The 16,881-nt window shown below is 32.0% G+C and overlaps 1 protein-coding gene across 1 annotated transcript; it reads right to left on the bottom strand.

The window, feature by feature from the left end:
- Positions 1 to 13,017: 13,017 nt before the first annotated feature.
- Positions 13,018 to 15,414, bottom strand: LOC107939316 (desiccation-related protein PCC13-62). The gene is made up of 3 exons (XM_041082407.1): positions 15,037 to 15,414; positions 13,659 to 13,895; positions 13,018 to 13,584 (listed from the first exon to the last, which is right to left on the bottom strand). The coding sequence occupies exons 1-2, from the start codon at positions 15,357 to 15,359 to the stop codon at positions 13,676 to 13,678; spliced, it is 543 nt and encodes a 180-aa protein (XP_040938341.1). The 5' UTR covers positions 15,360 to 15,414; the 3' UTR covers positions 13,018 to 13,584; positions 13,659 to 13,675.
- Between the last annotated feature and the right edge of the window lie 1,467 nt (positions 15,415 to 16,881).

Here is a 16,881-nt window from a genome sequence, read left to right as displayed (position 1 = left end):
CTTCTCCTCACTCTCTTCTTACTTCTATTTTGCTGCTAAATTTTCTGTATGCTCTTCATCTGATTTTCGGGGGAATATATAGGGGAAAAATTAAGCATGTGGGCCCCATCAGTTGTGCCTACCAAGAAGGCACAACTAGTCGTGCCTACCAAGAAGGCACAACTAGTCGTGCCTGTCAGATAGGCTCAACTAGTTGAGCCTGTCAGGTAGGCACAACATGTATGTATGCTTCCATATACACGGGTTGTATACTAACCCAAAAAAATATATATAATAATAATTTTATAAACGAAAAAAATTTTAATATTAAAAAAATCGGTTGTGCCTGTCAGGTAGGCACGACCTAAAAAAATACCATTTTCGTAATTAATCTGGCTGACAACCTATTTTGGTGTATAATTTTTTTTTTATAATATTGAGGTAAAAAACCCAACAAATGTGGTAGAACAGTACAAGACTTGTATTTACATCATTCGTTGACATTATTTTAGGTACCATTTGTTGAATATTGGCAATATCCCACATTAGGAAAAGATAGAAATGGAGGGGGTTTGGTTTGTTATATATAGAACCCCTCCCCCTTTGGTTGTATCATCCCAAAATCTTCTCCTTTGTAATATTTCTAGAGGAAATATTAATTTGGTAGTATCCGAGGACGTAAGCTAAATTGGCCGAACCTCGTTAAAACTCTGGTATTTTATTTCTTATTTGTTTGCTTTTATTTAATAGCTTTATGTTGGTTATATTTATTTAGTTATTATTGCTATAAATATCTAAGTGAGTTCTGTCTAGTTGTTGGGTTTTAAGCGGGACCATTGTGACCCCTCCAATTTAACTGGGAATTTTCTTAGTATAATTGTTGGCATAATAATTATCTAAATATTTCTGATAATATTGTTATTAATATTATTGTCGCTTCCGCAACAATTGGTATCCGAGCCAAGGTTTTGTAGTATGCTCTGTGTTTGCAGCTTAGTCTGATCTTACACATCAGAAACATTTCCGAAAGCTTGTGGGTATTCCGCATTTGGTGGCTATTAAATAGAAGCTATGGCAAAAATGACAGAAGAAAAACCATCCATATCAACAACTTCCACTTCGTACATTTTGTCGAGGGTTGGAACTGCAAATACGAGATTTGCAGTGGAAATTTTTGATGGAACAGGTCATTTCGGCATGTGGCAAAGCGAGCTTTTAGATGCCCTCTTTCAACAAGGTCTAGATATTGCCATTGAGGAAGAAAAACCAGAAGGGGTTGATGATAAAGAATGGAAGACCATCAACCGATTGGCATGTGGTACAATTCGATCATGTCTTTCCAGAGAGCAAAAGTATACATTCAGTAAAGAGACTTCTGCAAGTAAATTGTGGAAAGCATTGGAGGAGAAATTCTTGAAGAAGAACAGTCAAAATAAGTTGCATATGAAGAAAAGACTGTTTCGTTTCAATTATGTTCCTGGTACCACGATGAACGAGCACATTACCAATTTTAATCAGCTGGTGGCTGATTTGTTGAATTTGGATGTGACTTTTGAAGACGAAGACTTGGCGTTAATGTTGTTGGGATCGCTTCCTGAGGAGTTTGAGTACCTTGAAACTACTCTACTTCATGGAAAATCGGAAGTAACTTTCAATGAAGTAACTGCTGCATTGTATAGCTATGAACTACGCCGAAAGGATAAGTTGAAAGGTTCAGGTGAAGCAGCAGTGGAAGCATTGGTAACAAGAGGTCGTCAGCAAAGTCAGTCTAAGGGGAAGAGAAGAAAGTCCAAAGGTCGAGCTGTTGCCAAAGATGAATGTTCTTTTTGCAAAGAAAAAGGACATTGGAAGAAAGATTGTCCAAAATTGAAGAAAAAAGGGAAGACTCCGCAAGATGCAAATGTTGCAGAATGCAATAGTGAAGCAGAGTCAGACTTTTCTCTTAGTATGACATCTTCAACATTATATGCAGATGAGTGGATCATGGATTCTGGTTGTTCCTATCATATGTGTCCCATTCGGGAATGGTTCTTTGAATTTCAAAAACTAGATGAAGGGGTTGTTTACATGGGTAATGATAACACATGTAAAATAGCCGGGATAGGTTCAATTAAACTGAGGAGTCATGATGGATCTACTAGAATTTTGCGGGATGTACGATATGTCCCAAAGTTGAAGAAGAATCTCATCTCTTTGGGGTCGTTAGAATCTAAAGGCCTAGTTGTGACAATACGAGATGGAGTTCTTAAAGCAACTTCAGGAGCATTGGTGATGTTGAAAGGCATAAGAAAGAACAATCTGTATTACTACCAAGGTAGTACAGTGGTCGGGACAACAGCAGCAGCAATTACGAGTACCAAGAAGGACGCTGAGGCAACACAGCTGTGGCATATGCGTTTGGGCCATGCTGGTGAAAAATCCTTGCAAACTCTAGCCAAGCAAGGATTATTGAAAGGTACAAAGACTTGCAAACTTGAATTTTGCGAGCATTGTGTTCTGGGAAAACAACGAAGGGTGAAATTTGGCACTGGGATTCACAATACTAAAGGTATTCTGGATTATGTGCATTCTGATGTATAGGGACCGTTCAAGACTCCATCACTTGGAGGAAGACGTTATTTTGTCACCTTTATTGATGATTTTTCCAGACGAGTTTGGGTGTTTCCTATGAAGAACAAAGATGAGGTGCTTGAAGTTTTCCTTAAGTGGAAAACTAAAGTTGAAAATCAGACAGAAAGGAAGATTAAGGTTCTCCGATCAGACAACGGTGGAGAATATAAAAGCGATCTTTTCCTGAAGATATGCCAAGATTGTGGCATAGTAAGGCACTTCACCGTAGGTGGAACACCGCAACAGAATGGGGTGGCAGAGCGTATGAATCGAACGCTTGTGGAGAAAGTTCGATGTATGTTATCTAATGCTGGATTAGATAGAAAGTTTTGGACTGAGGCTGTGACGTACGCTCAACATCTCATCAATCATTTGCCATCATCTGCTAGAAATGGCAAGACTCATTTGGAGAAATGGTATGGAAAACCTGCTACTGATTATGACACCTTGCGCATTTTTGGTTCTATTGCATATTATCATGTGAAAGAATCAAAGTTAGATCCAAGAGCAAAGAAGGCTCTATTCATGGGCTTCAATGCTGGTGTTAAGGGATATCGTTTGTGGTGTCTAGAGGCAAAGAAGACGATAATCAGTAGGGATGTTACCTTTCATGAATCTGCCATGTTGAATAAGGTAAATCCAGAAGGAGTGAGTAGTACTTCGCAGCAGGTGGAGTGTATTCTGCAGCAGGTGGAGTTTGAGCAGAGTGTGGTAATTCCAGCAAAATGTACCACTAGTGATTCTTCATTGGCAGATGCAGAGTCAGATGAGGAAGAGGTTTCTACCCAAGAACCTCAACAACAATCAGAGCCAATTGCAGTCAGAAGGCAGAGACGAGAAATTCAGAAACCTGCTCGTTTCACTGACATGGTAGCTTATGCACTTCCAGTTGTTGATAATATTCCATCCACTTACACCGAAGCCATTCAGAGTTTAGAGAATAATAGATGGTTAGGTGCAATGGAAGAGGAAATGCAATCTCTAGAGAAAAACAAGACGTGGAAGCTGGCACAACTACCAAAAGGGAAGAAGGCGATTGGTTGCAAATTTGAAGACACTATTGAAGTTTGTGTTATGAGAAGATGTTCGAAGATGTGGAATATCGCCAAGGTGGAGATTTGTTGAATATTGGCAATATCCCACATTAGGAAAAGATAGAAATGGAGGGGGTTTGGTTTGTTATATATAGAACCCCTCCCCCTTTGGTTGTATCATCCCAAAATCTTCTCCTTTGTAATATTTCTAGAGGAAATATTAATTTGGTAGTGTCCGAGGACGTAAGCTAAATTGGCCGAACCTCGTTAAAACTCTGGTATTTTATTTCTTATTTGTTTGCTTTTATTTAATAGCTTTATGTTGGTTATATTTATTTAGTTATTATTGCTATAAATATCTAAGTGAGTTCTGTCTAGTTGTTGGGTTTTAAGCGGGACCATTGTGACCCCTCCAATTTAACTGGGAATTTTCTTAGTATAATTGTTGGCATAATAATTATCTAAATATTTCTGATAATATTGTTATTAATATTATCGTCGCTTCCGCAACATAAACACCCTATATTTGTAAAAAAAAAAAAACCAAAGAAATTCTCACCTTCAAATTTTAATGGCATTGATTTGATAACTCGTATAACAGTATACATTTATTTTATAAAAAATTAAAAAATATATATAAAAAGTAATTAAAATTAGCATAAAAATTTAACATTTTATTTAATAAAAATAAAAATAAATTATGTTTATGGGCATTTTATGATAAAAGATGACAGTAGTTTTATTTAAAAATAGTAAGTAATTAATCATTATTTAGTATTATGAAGCCGTAGGATACTAGATAGTAATTAATTGACTTTAAATGCTTCTACTTTTTGACGTAGAAAAAGTCATTGAGACAAAAGGCATAATTTTAAACCATATTATATTATATATATATATATAAGGGACCATATGTGGTACTTGGATTATTGGGTTTGCAACATCAATTAAATAAAAATTTTAATATTAGTACAAACTAATTATTTAAAAGAATTTTGATTAAGAATTGCTTTGTAACAATGTCGACCACTAAACATGGAAGAGAATTAGGTATATGACCAAACCATCAAGCTAAATACCACTCAAATCTATTATTACCTCTTTAATTTATTTGGTGAATATAAATTATTTTTAAAAAATAATAAATATTAAAAAGAAATTATTAATTTAGTCCTTCCTACTATATCAGTCATGATCCCATCGGATAGTTTAATGTAACGTAAAATTATTTTTACATATCATTACTAGATCTGTTTATGGGTCGGGCCACTAGAAATGTGGGAGAGTTTGGGCAAAAATATAGGCTCAAAAATGGGTTTGGACAAAAAAATAATGCCCGTTTAAGAAATGGGTGTAGCGACGTAAAAATTTTAGCTTGGTCGCTAAATGTGGCGATTTAGTGAAAACTTGAAAACTGAAGTTTGATTTTAAAATAAAGAGGAGTCGCCACCGATCTTTTTTCTAGGTGTGATCGGACACCTAATAAATCATCTTTTTTTAGAAGAAAATTTATTCTCGAAAAATGAAGGCCAAATGTGGGTCTATGCGAAAATCAGAGTAAAGTCGGGTTCGGGAGTCGGTTACGCGCGAGGAAGGTATTAGCACCCTCGCGATGCCCAAAATTGGTATATTGTAAAACACGTGTTGTCTTGATTTTCAAAAATACGAGTTCAATGTGACATTAAATCATAATCTGAATAAAACACGAGAAATTTCAGGTGTCGGTTTCTTTTGAGAAGGACGTTCTGTTTTTTAACACGAGCCGATTGATATTCACCCAACATAGCGATGAAATCAACGACTTAATGTTAAATTGGTACGTTGCCTTATTTGTTGAAATTAATTAGAAAACAAGAATAAGATGTTCGAAATAATGCAAAGCAAATTAATAAATAAAAATAAGTAAAAGGTAGATCTAGAAGTATATTGAAGCAAATATAAGTGTGACAATAATATTACAAACAGTAAAGATATATGTAATACTAGAATTAAATATGAAATGGAAATAATGAATGTATATACATGATATTAAGAGTATGTATGTAAACTATATATAATGTTTGAAGTATATACCTAAGATAGTAAAAATATAACTAGTAATGTTTAAAATATGTACATAATATATACATCTATATATATATGAAATAAATATTGAAAAATGTATGTACATGATATATAGGAAAAGTATATACATAATAACATTAAAATAAAATAATAAGTGATAATAGTGAAAAGAATATGTATAATAATAAATATACGAAAATAATACTATATATAAAATATGTATACAAGAATAATAAAATATATGTACTAATATTAATAATAAATATAGTAGGGTAAAAGAGATATAATAATAACACGTACATAATACAATAAAAAATATATATACATATATGTGATAAAGTATTAGAAAATGTATACATAGTATATATACTAGGGATAATAATAATAGTGAAGAACAACCATTGACAATGCTACATAAATGGACATAAAATAGTAGTATGTACATAAGATCGTATAAGAATATATAATTATGATACCAAAGTAAATACATAATATATATGAAAACATAATATAATATTAGAAATATACATACATAATTATAGAATAAAAAATATATGTATATATAGCACATGCTAAAAGAATATTCACATAAGTATACATATATATGTACTAAAATATATATAATAATATCACTTAAAGAAATACATATTAGAAATGTCTATACATAACATGGGATTTAAAAATATATATACATAAATAATAATAAGTAAAGAATAAATATAATGAAAATAATAAATATAAAAGTAAAAAGATAAAATATAATATATAAACAAAATTAAGTAAAATGATGATATAAGTAATAATATGTTAAAAACAAATAATAAATATAATAAGGTAAAATAATAAAAAAAGGTATGTTTATACGTATATAATAAAACATATATTAATAATAATAATAATAAGGATAATATAGAAAATATATACATGAGATAGTACATAAATAATCTAAATAATATAATATTGAAAAATATATATACATAATAATATATAAAATATAATGTTAAAAGCGTATATAACATATAAAAATATATATATAATATAATATATAAGTATATTAAATACATATACATATATATAAAAGATCATACACTAATACATAATAATAATGATAACAATATTGAAATAAAAAAAAACAAATATAATAAAGATATTAAAATAAAGTAATAAAGTAATACCATCAATAAATATGCATATACATATACGTACATAGTAAATATACACTACTACATGTAATAAATAAGTATAATAAGTATATAGATTATAATTAATAATAATAAATAACAGAAAATAATAACAAGTAATTTGAAAATAAAACAGTAAACTAACACAAAAAAGACTAAATCGAACATAAAACAAAATATTGGGGCAAATTCAAAAAGAAATAAAGAAAAAAGGGTCATTACGCAACACACGCGTAACCTAGGAGGACCAAAATAGCAATTACCCCTCTTGTCAAAACACAGCGTATGTAAGGGGACTAAATTGCAAAACACAACGTATTTTGGGCCAAATTAAAATAACGAAAAACTTGATTGTAAAATAACAAAAATGCGGAAGGGCCAAAAGCGCAATTAGCCCTTCCGCTATAAAAACACGCAGATCCTAATTGGAGCGGGTCGGGTCTACCCGACCCGAGGCCAAAAACGGCGCCGTTCCAGGTTTAATGGGGGGGACCAAAACGCACCGTTTTGGTCCCTATAAAAGACAATTTTTAAAAAAAAAATTATTTGAACGGTAGAAAGAAAAAAAAAGGAGAGAAGAGGGAGAGGGAGAGGGAATCCGGCTATGGGCCGGTCACCAGTCGACCGTCGGACCACCTTCCGGCGCCGGCGCCGGCCACCGTGTAAAAGGTAAAATTTTTTCCTTTTTTTTGTCTTTTATTCTTTATATTATTCTTTTTATTTATCTGCACATAAATGTAAAAAAAATAAAAATATAAATCGAGAAATAAAAGTCACATTTGGCTCCGAATTCGATTCTGTTTTGGGTTGTTTTGTTGTTTTTACTATGTTCTCTTGATCTAGTTCTTGATATTGTGAAGATTGCTTTTTTATGCTTTAGAATTTTACTACTTTTGTATTGATATAAAAAAACAGCCCCTTTTTACATTGCATTCTTTGGCTTATATAGCCATTTACACTACTACCCTTTGCTTTCTGTCTCTTCTTGTTTTGATGTTTGCAGGTGCAGTGGGTGGAGGACATGACCGGTGGGGCGGTGCTGCAGGGCTGTCAGAGGCAAGTGGGCAAGTGGTTCGGCGCCGAATGCTAAGGGGGCTAGGGTTAGTTTTCTGATTTTGGGTTTGGTATTGGGCTACCTGTTTAGGGATTAGGCTTGGGTTAAAATGGGTTAATTGGGCTAAATGATATTGGGCTTGCTGTATTGGGTTGTGGGTAGATTTGGGTTTATGTTAATTAGTTTGGTTGGGTATTGGGTTTAGTGTAAATGGGTCATGGGGCAAAATTGGGCTATAACAATGGGCAGAGCCTCGGGTAAGGCATTTTGGCCCGGCCCGAATTCACTAAAAGATAAAAAAAAATCTACTTTTTTAAATATTATTTTCTTGTTCTTTTCTCCCTTTTTTACTACCATTTTACTATTATGTTGCTACTATTTTGTTGTTATTGTTTGGATATTGTATAAAACTTATTTTGTTGTTAATTTTGTTATTATTTTAAAGACATTTGTTAATTTTGTTATTATTTTAGAGGTATTTGCTTGTTAAGTTGCATCTATATTAGTGCTATTTAAGTATACATATTTTTTTAAAATTTATTTTCAATTTATTGGGAAATATTTATGTTAATATTTTTAGTATTTTTTATGTATTATATATATTTTAAAATTATATAAAAAATAATATAAAAATTAATATGGGCAGGCTGGGCTGGGCCCAAATTTTAACATTTTTATTCGGGTAGGGATTGGGTAAAATTTTAGGCCTATTTTTCAGACTGAGCTTGGGCCTAGCAAATGGGCTTAAATTTTTAGTTGAGCCTAACCCAACCCGGCCCATGCGCACCTCTAATCATTGCCAACTAATTTTTAAAAAAAAAAATTATTTCCAAAAGTTTTGCAGCTATCGTCCTACGCCTCTAACCTTTCTTCATCATTTCTATCTATAAAATTTCTTTCTTCATGATTAAAAACTCAATTTTCACTTTGCAATTTTTTAAACACCATTGTATCAACAAAACACTCGTCAAATATTATATCCATTATAGGTCTTATAAAACCAAATAAAAAGCATTTAACCATCACATCGATTTTGGATTTAAGTTCACTGAGCCATATACGGTGTTTTCTGTCTGATTTCGAAAAGTGAAAAAAATAAAAATTATAGATAGTTAAGAAGCAAGGCAGTGAAGGTTGCAAGGGCCATGGATGGTGATTCATGAAGGAAACAAATTGGGTATGTATGTATCTGTCTTCCATAGCCAATTATTTCCCTCTAAACTTAATATCCATGAAACCAATTAAAAATACAATAAAAGACAAGTGCACCTATCGATAAATAGTATAGCTATGGTGAGCAAAGATATCGTTCCCATAAGGACTAAAAGTACTAATAATTACCATCTTTATATTATTTAACCGACAAGTTGAAGTGATTGAATTAAGGTAAAATTAACTAAATTAATTAACTAAGAACTCGACAAAGAATAAATCAAGAAAATAATCAAATAATAACCAAGAAGCGAAACAATACTCAGGAAAGAATCTATCTAGACTTCATCTGTCATTATTAATCTGAATTAAACAATTTATTCACTTAATATATTGATCCGTAAAAATTTCTAAATTATGCTAATATCTCTCTTTAAGACTCAAAACAACTGACTCTAGGTTGACTAATTAAAAAAAATTCTAATTAAAACTCCTATTATTGCATTAACTCGATCTATGAATTCCCCTATTAAATTTAACTCTAATCCGATAGATTTATGTTGTCCTATTTTTAGGATTGCATGCAACTCCACTCAATTATACTAGATCTACTCTTAAATAGGGTCTATTTTTCCTCTAAATTAAGCACATCAAACATGAATTAATAATCTGAAAATATTAAATCAAGAATTAAGCACACATAACTGAGAACAAGATTCAAGTATTTATTGCGTAAAACAAAAATCAAAAGACAGAATTCATCATAAGATTTATCTCCCCTATGTATTTAGAAAATTAGTTTGTAATCATGATAATAACATCTCAAAAATAGTATAACCACAAGAAATAAAGAAGCTTATAATAAACTTCAAAGAAATCAAAAAGGAGATCTTCAATTTTGATGGATATTTGCTTTAGAGTCGACTTCAATGGTGTTTTCCAAGTTATTTTCTTCAATATTCTCTACGGCCCTCTTTCCTCTTCTTATATATGGTATTTATAGGCCTTAAAATGCTTGAAAAACCTAAAAATTGTGTTTTTTTGTGTGTTCGGAGTGCGAATTACGAAATCTACACAGTTTGGCACATAGTCATGTGACTCTTGAAATCTGCTCCAATTTTTTTATTTTCTCTCCGTTTTCGCTCGTTTTGCTCTCAAATGCCTTCCTAAGTATAGAAACATGAATTTAAAGTATTAGGAGCATAAATTTCTTCATTTTGCATTGATTAATCATCCAAAAATACATTAAGAACGGGATTAAAATATGTTATTTTTATCACTTATCAAAACACAATATGGATGGATGGAATTGGAATGATGGAGAAATGTGAAAGCTGAGGGGAGAAGATAAGTTGACAAATTATTGGGAAGATTAAAAAAAAGTACTAGTTGGCAATGACATGGAAAAATTATTGGATGGAACCATGACTAACGTGGTAGAAAAAATCTACCTAATAATTTCTCCATAATAAAGTATAAAAGTAAAGTTGCTTCGGTAACGGATGTAGCATCTCATTATCTCAGATCCAACGATTGGCTCGTGTGTAGGGTGCTACACATTATACCTTCAAAATTTTAATAATTAATACTTTTCATCCATATTCATCTATAATCTATGTATAAATTCGCATTTGGAACCTTCAAAAAAATGAAAAATTTGTAATTTAGTCTTTAAACTCTCGTTTTCATTCAATTCAATCCCACAAATCTTTATTCTTTACACTTACCATTCTGATCGTATGGTAACTTATTAATGCTTTAAACTCAATTCTTCATCTTTGGGAAATTTGCACTTTAGGTCATCATACTTTCAAATTCTACAATTTAGTCCCAAAAGTGAATTCTATCATATTAATACATATTCCAAGTCACCCTCATGTCCAATAATCACTATTAACTCTTAATTTCTCAATTTTGGGAAAATTGCATTTGTCTTCTAACTTTTCAAAATTTATAATTTGGTCCTTATATGCCAAAATCTTATATTCACCATCATTCTCGATAATTCTTTTTATAAATATCGAATTAATTCCTCAATGCTTCATTTATTAAACTCTTTTTCGAATTTTCTTCAAAATGGGTATAGTTCGAGAGCCAAAGTGAGCATTAAGCTTATGCGCGCGTGTGTGTGAGTGATACTAGAATTTAAAGATGAGAAATTATATGCCAATGACACCTTGGCATTTTTAACAAAGGTTATGCATTAGGTCTTTAAGTATTCAAGTTCAAGCCCACCATGTGCTAATCTCAAGTTCCACCACGTATTGATTTTAGTTTGGATTATTTCAGTTCTTGATTTGTTTGCAATTCTCAGGTGTGTAATGTTAGTTGGCTCAAAGAATTGGAGGCATCCTTTGAAGTGTGAACTGGAAGCGATCAAGACTACGTTGGAGGTGTTGGCACAAAATGCATGGATGAGGATCACAATATAAGCTCTAATATGTATATATATTGAATATGTACTCAGTTATTACTAGCAAATGGAGGTGTCAACAGGAGAGATTTATTTACTGGTAGGTGATCTTAATCATAGCTATAGAATTGTGTTGTGAGTACTGTTTTGAACCTTTGTTTGGAAACAATGTTCAAGATAGTGTAGCCAATTTGTTAGCAGACTTGCAAGCCAAGGCAGGTGCACATAGAAAACATATATATATATTTATTGCTTGGTATTAACTGTTTTTTTTTTTTGTGTATGTTCTTGGCTTTGGTGTCGTTCCCTGTATGTTTGTGGATTTGACGTTAAACTCTGACTTTTCTGTAACTTGTTTTCATCCAATAAAATTGCCTTAGCAAAATTGGACCCTCTTTTGTTGGATTTTATATCTGTATGTACAAGGATTTTGCTTGCAGCAATCTAGGTTTTCAAACAATGTATGATTCCATCATCACCAAGAATATCCTTTCACATATTCTTTATAAGATAACAACTTGGTCAAATAATGAAATGTGGATAGGTTGCTTGCTTTGTTTTGGGGGGGTGTAAATGGCTTGTCCTAAATTTTACTTCTCACTAAGAAAAAGTTAATTCTACTAGTCATCCCCAAATTATGACCCTCATTCTAAATTGATACTTAAACTTCAAAATGTTCTAATTACATCCTCAAATTATCAATGTTAAATCAGTCAGACCCTTTCATTATTGAAACCCTTAATTTAACCATCAAATGACATGTAAAATCTTATGTGAGATAATTTAAAATGAAAATTTTAAAGAAAAGTAAAATATTGTTGTATAATTTTTAAAACTAAAAACTAAAAAAAAAGTAAAATTGAAAAATGAGAGAGTGAATGATAGTTTCTATAAAAGCTTCAAAAACTGCAACCAAGATTTTTACAACATCTATTTTTACAATATTCATTTTTCTTTCAGTTTTTCATTTTAAACTATGTCACATAAGATTTGCCGTCTCATTTAACGGTTAAATTAATTATTTTAGTAACGGAAGGACTTTATTGATATAAAATCGATAGTTCAAGGATGTATTTAGAATATTTTAAAGTTTGAGGACCAATTTAAAATAAGGGTCATAGTTGGGTATGTTTGATGCAATTTACTCCTAAAAAAATCTATTATTCTTGAGATTTTATTTTTATTTTTTGCATACTCAACTTGAATTGTTTAAAGCCCAAAAATCAGTATATGTCGAATTTGTTGGGGGAAAAGATTGTATAAAACAGTAATACCACATCATTTGTATCCATTTTCCAATAGTTTTATGCCACATCAACATTTTCATCTTGAATTTTAGCATATTCGTCTTGAAAAAAATCAAATCCAAATTAAAATTCTGAATTCGGTACAATCCTTTCTATTTTTTGGTTGGCTTTGTTCTCAAATTTCTTTTCCTTTTATGTACTGTAATTTTTGTTTTTACTTGGAAAGTTGGAGACCTTTAAGGCATGCAGTTTTGTTATAATGTGCAAAAAGATGAGGCGAAATAGGGCTGAATCACATAATCCCAATGCTCTATTATTTGATTAATGTTCCAAGTTGGAACTAACATATGACGGCATATATAGTGCATGCATGTGTTTCTTCATAACATAAAATGGTTTTAATTTATGATAGAACCTAGTGTTTCTCCAATATAATTATCATCATCAATGCTTCAAAACCTCTTAATTAGCTAAGGTTTAGGTTAAGAATGAGTTGATAAAGTGCCCCAATGAAACCATCTGGATATAATCCACCAGGCATGGTGGCGTTGCCAGTTCCAAAAACGATCCTCAAAATCTCCCGTTCAAACCGTGCATGTGCAAGGGAATTGACATCCCCCGGTACCACGTTACTGGTAGTTCGATTCTCTGCTCCGAGTTGGAATGGCACAATCAAACCTTCATCCTTCACACCGCACCCCCCAAGTCGATTAACCACTTCTGAAGTACGGTTGGTGAGTTCTGCCATTGTGAATGTGTATGGCGGCACTGTTGAATTGACCCCATTGTTAAGTATTGTTCGGAGAACTCCAAATGCTGCTGCCTCGTTGAGCCCGATTCCAGCCACCAGCTAAATAAGAAAAATAATGAAGACAATGATTCGAGATTAGATTCAAAAGAATGAAAGGAGGAAAAAGTAGTCACCTGTCGTTGCTCGTCGCCTACAATCGAAGTATAATTCCGGCGTAATATTGTACTGTAAATGCAGAAATAGCTTCCGCTGCCAGCACAAAGCTGGGAGTGTTGGCGTAAATATTGAATGGAGGAGACAAAGTAGAGACATTGAAACCCAGGTTCACAAATCCAGCAAATACTTGTGCGCTAAGATCCAACTGTGGTCCTGGAAGTGGAAGATTGCTCCGAAGTACTTGCTTGATAGCCCTGCAAAGATCAATTTCATTAAAACATGTAAACTACATTAGTCACTGGGTAAGTTTTCATTTTGGTCAATTAACTTAAAAAAAGTTATAATTAGGTCACTAAACTATTCAAAAGTTTTTATTTAAGTCACTGGGCTATAAAAATCTATGCTAATAGCTTTCTCTATTCGCAGTGCCTGCCCCATCGAAAGCTCTCTTTCTCCTTCTCTTTTACAGTTCAATTTCTTTTTCATGAAATAGGTTTGGATGCCATGAATATGCAAACCAAAATTCAAACATTTTTTTCTCCGATCTTTGACACTGTTTGTCAAATTGATTTGAATCTAAGTTATATTCTTTTACTCGTTGATGGGCACTGATCCACCATAGCGATCATCAAATTGTTGCTTGGAACTCACTTGTGGAACTTTTATTTTTCTTAAAAAAAAAACTTAACAATCTAGTAACTTAAATAATTTTTTTTGAATAGTTCAATGATTTAAATGAAAACTTACCCATAGTTTAGTGGCTAATGTTATAGTTTACCCAAACATTTATTCCATTTCTTAAAGTTTAATAAAAAGCATCACATTAACATATACTCCAAGTCCAAGTAATCTTCGTGCATTTAGAATTTAGTCTCTTTACTTTTTTTAGATTTAAAAACTCAGATCTAATTGTTAGCATCGTTAAAATTCTTTCATTAAATTTGATAGTGTGATATTTTGAAATAAGAAAAATACTCACTTAATAGCAAAGGCAAATCTAGAAATTTTTTTAGGGGCAGAATTGAATAATAAATTTTTGAGTGATCAGAATATAATTTTATCATGTATTAATTTATGATTTCATCTTTTTAAAAAGGACTAAATAGAATTTTTTTTTTCATTTTTTGATGGCCAAAGTGTAATTTTACTATAAATTAAATTTTAATTTTATCATTCATGAGGGGACTTAAAAAGCAATTTTTCCTTTTTTTAGGAGGTCACGGCCTTGCTTACACGGTCAGATTCGCCCCTATTTGATACCATGTAACAGATAGAAAACATTGTAATGAACTTGGAAAGACAAGTAAAGGGACTATATTTCAAATGAATGAAGAGTATAGGGACTTGGAGCATATATTAACCAAATGATTATGGAAAGTATGAAAGGGTCGGAACCTGAGATGGCCAACGGTTGCTAAACCAAGTTCCTCAATAATCCTACGGGCGGAGTTAGTGATATTGGCAAGGGTGCCTCCAATTGGGACAGGACCTTGGACCAGACCTGGTGATATACCATTGATTCCAACACCAACTGAAGCACGAAGAAAAAATTCTGCTTTATATATGAGCAAGTTAATAGAGAATAAGATCTTATCCCTGGAGGAAGCTGCTACTGGTCTGCATTGAGGTGTATGAATAACAGTATTGGACATAATCATAGAGGATTGAAATGCAACAAGTAAAACAAACGCATACAATAAGCACGATCGATTAGCCATTTTGTTTGAATTACTTAACCAGACCTGCTTATACGAATTTCAGACTGGGGTTGATGTTCATCAGCGGCTGTGTCAGTCTACTTTTATAGAGAAGAAGATGAGAGAAAATTCGATATCAATGCAAGCAATATAGGTTGCATGTACGTTGGGGCTGACATTAATTGCTTAACTAATTCTATACGAGTGGCATGTACGTCCATATAGAGCTCTTTTTTAATTCTTGATTTAATGTGAAATTTAGCCTTAAATTTCTATTTGGTTTTTATTTTTTATTTATAAAATTTGGCCATCAATCCTTTAAAAAAGAGTCAAATTTGACCATCAACCTTTTAAAACCTTTCAAAAATAGTTGAATTAATTTTTTTATCGAAAATACTAACTAAAATTTTAAACATAGCAGCCTGCATGGCAATCCGTGTGTACTTCATTTTTTTTTTAAAATTTTTATGAATTTTTTATATATTCTTTTCTTTTTAAAAAATTAAGCATTAGCTATTTCCTTAGTATTTACAGTCTAACAATCACAATTCATCTAAAGTTTCTCAAAAGTATCAGTAACTAAAGTAGGACCGACATCGGAGTCTCAGATTTAATTTCCTGTAAAAAATCGATTTTTCAAAAGTTTTGACATGGTTTTTCTCAAAATACCCCTTTCTATGACATGCATGCAAACTTGTTTAAATTTTCACAGTCCGAGTGTTGTAAATTTGTAGCTCTAATACCACCAAATGTAACCTCCCCAACCCGACCTAGACATTAGACCCAAATTTGGGAGATTGCATCAGCCATCGAGATGGCCTAGTACGATCGTAGTTTTTAAAACAGTCATTTTAGAACATTTATTTATTATTGAAGAAAACTTAGTCTATTTTCAGAAAATTAATAGGTTATCAAAAAAATCGATTTATTTACTACTCAATACTTATTTATAAATTAGAAGCGGAAAAGTGATAATGTAACACCACTAACCCGTATCCGACACTAGAATAAGGTTACGGAGCATTATCAGAAATTTCAAAATATTTTCAGATAATGCTTGATATTTACTGTTCATAGTAAAACTGTCCACTTGAGTCATAGTCACTAAATTATTTATATCTTGAGCTACAGAACTCCAAATTAAGTTCCGTTAATTTTCCCTGAAACTAGACTCACATATCTCCTTACCATAAAATTTTCAGAATTTTTGGTTTAGCCAATAAATACAGTTTATTCTTCAAAGTCACCCCTATTTCGTTGTCAGATAGTTCCGACCCCTCTTCACTAATATTAATTATTTCCTCATACAGAATTCGGATAATGTTCTCATTTGATTCTTTTGAAAACAGACTCATTAAGGATTTAAGAATATAAATTTAAGCCCATAATTATTTTTCTTCAATTTATTATGATTTTACAAAGTCATAATAGGGGAACCCGAAATCATTCTGACCTTGTCTCACAAAAATTCAAATATCTCATAATATGAATTTGATTACACCATTTCTTATATGTAAAACTAGACTCAATAGGCTTTAATTTC

This window comes from Gossypium hirsutum, chromosome A12, assembly GCF_007990345.1.
Source record: "Gossypium hirsutum isolate 1008001.06 chromosome A12, Gossypium_hirsutum_v2.1, whole genome shotgun sequence".
Classification (NCBI taxonomy): domain Eukaryota; kingdom Viridiplantae; phylum Streptophyta; class Magnoliopsida; order Malvales; family Malvaceae; genus Gossypium; species Gossypium hirsutum.
Note: the sequence above shows the minus strand (reverse complement) of the source record. Positions and strands in the feature narration are given on the sequence as shown.

What these genes read in the sequence shown, in the direction of transcription:
- LOC107939316 (XM_041082407.1), bottom strand. Translation starts at nt 15,359, where the DNA reads ATGGCTAATCGATCGTGCTTATTGTATGCGTTTGTTTTACTTGTTGCA. An exon ending in GCAACCGTTGGCCATCTCAG is followed by an intron (nt 13,896 to 15,036) that starts GTTCCGACCCTT and finishes TGATCTTTGCAG; the next exon opens with GGCTATCAAGCAAGTACTTC.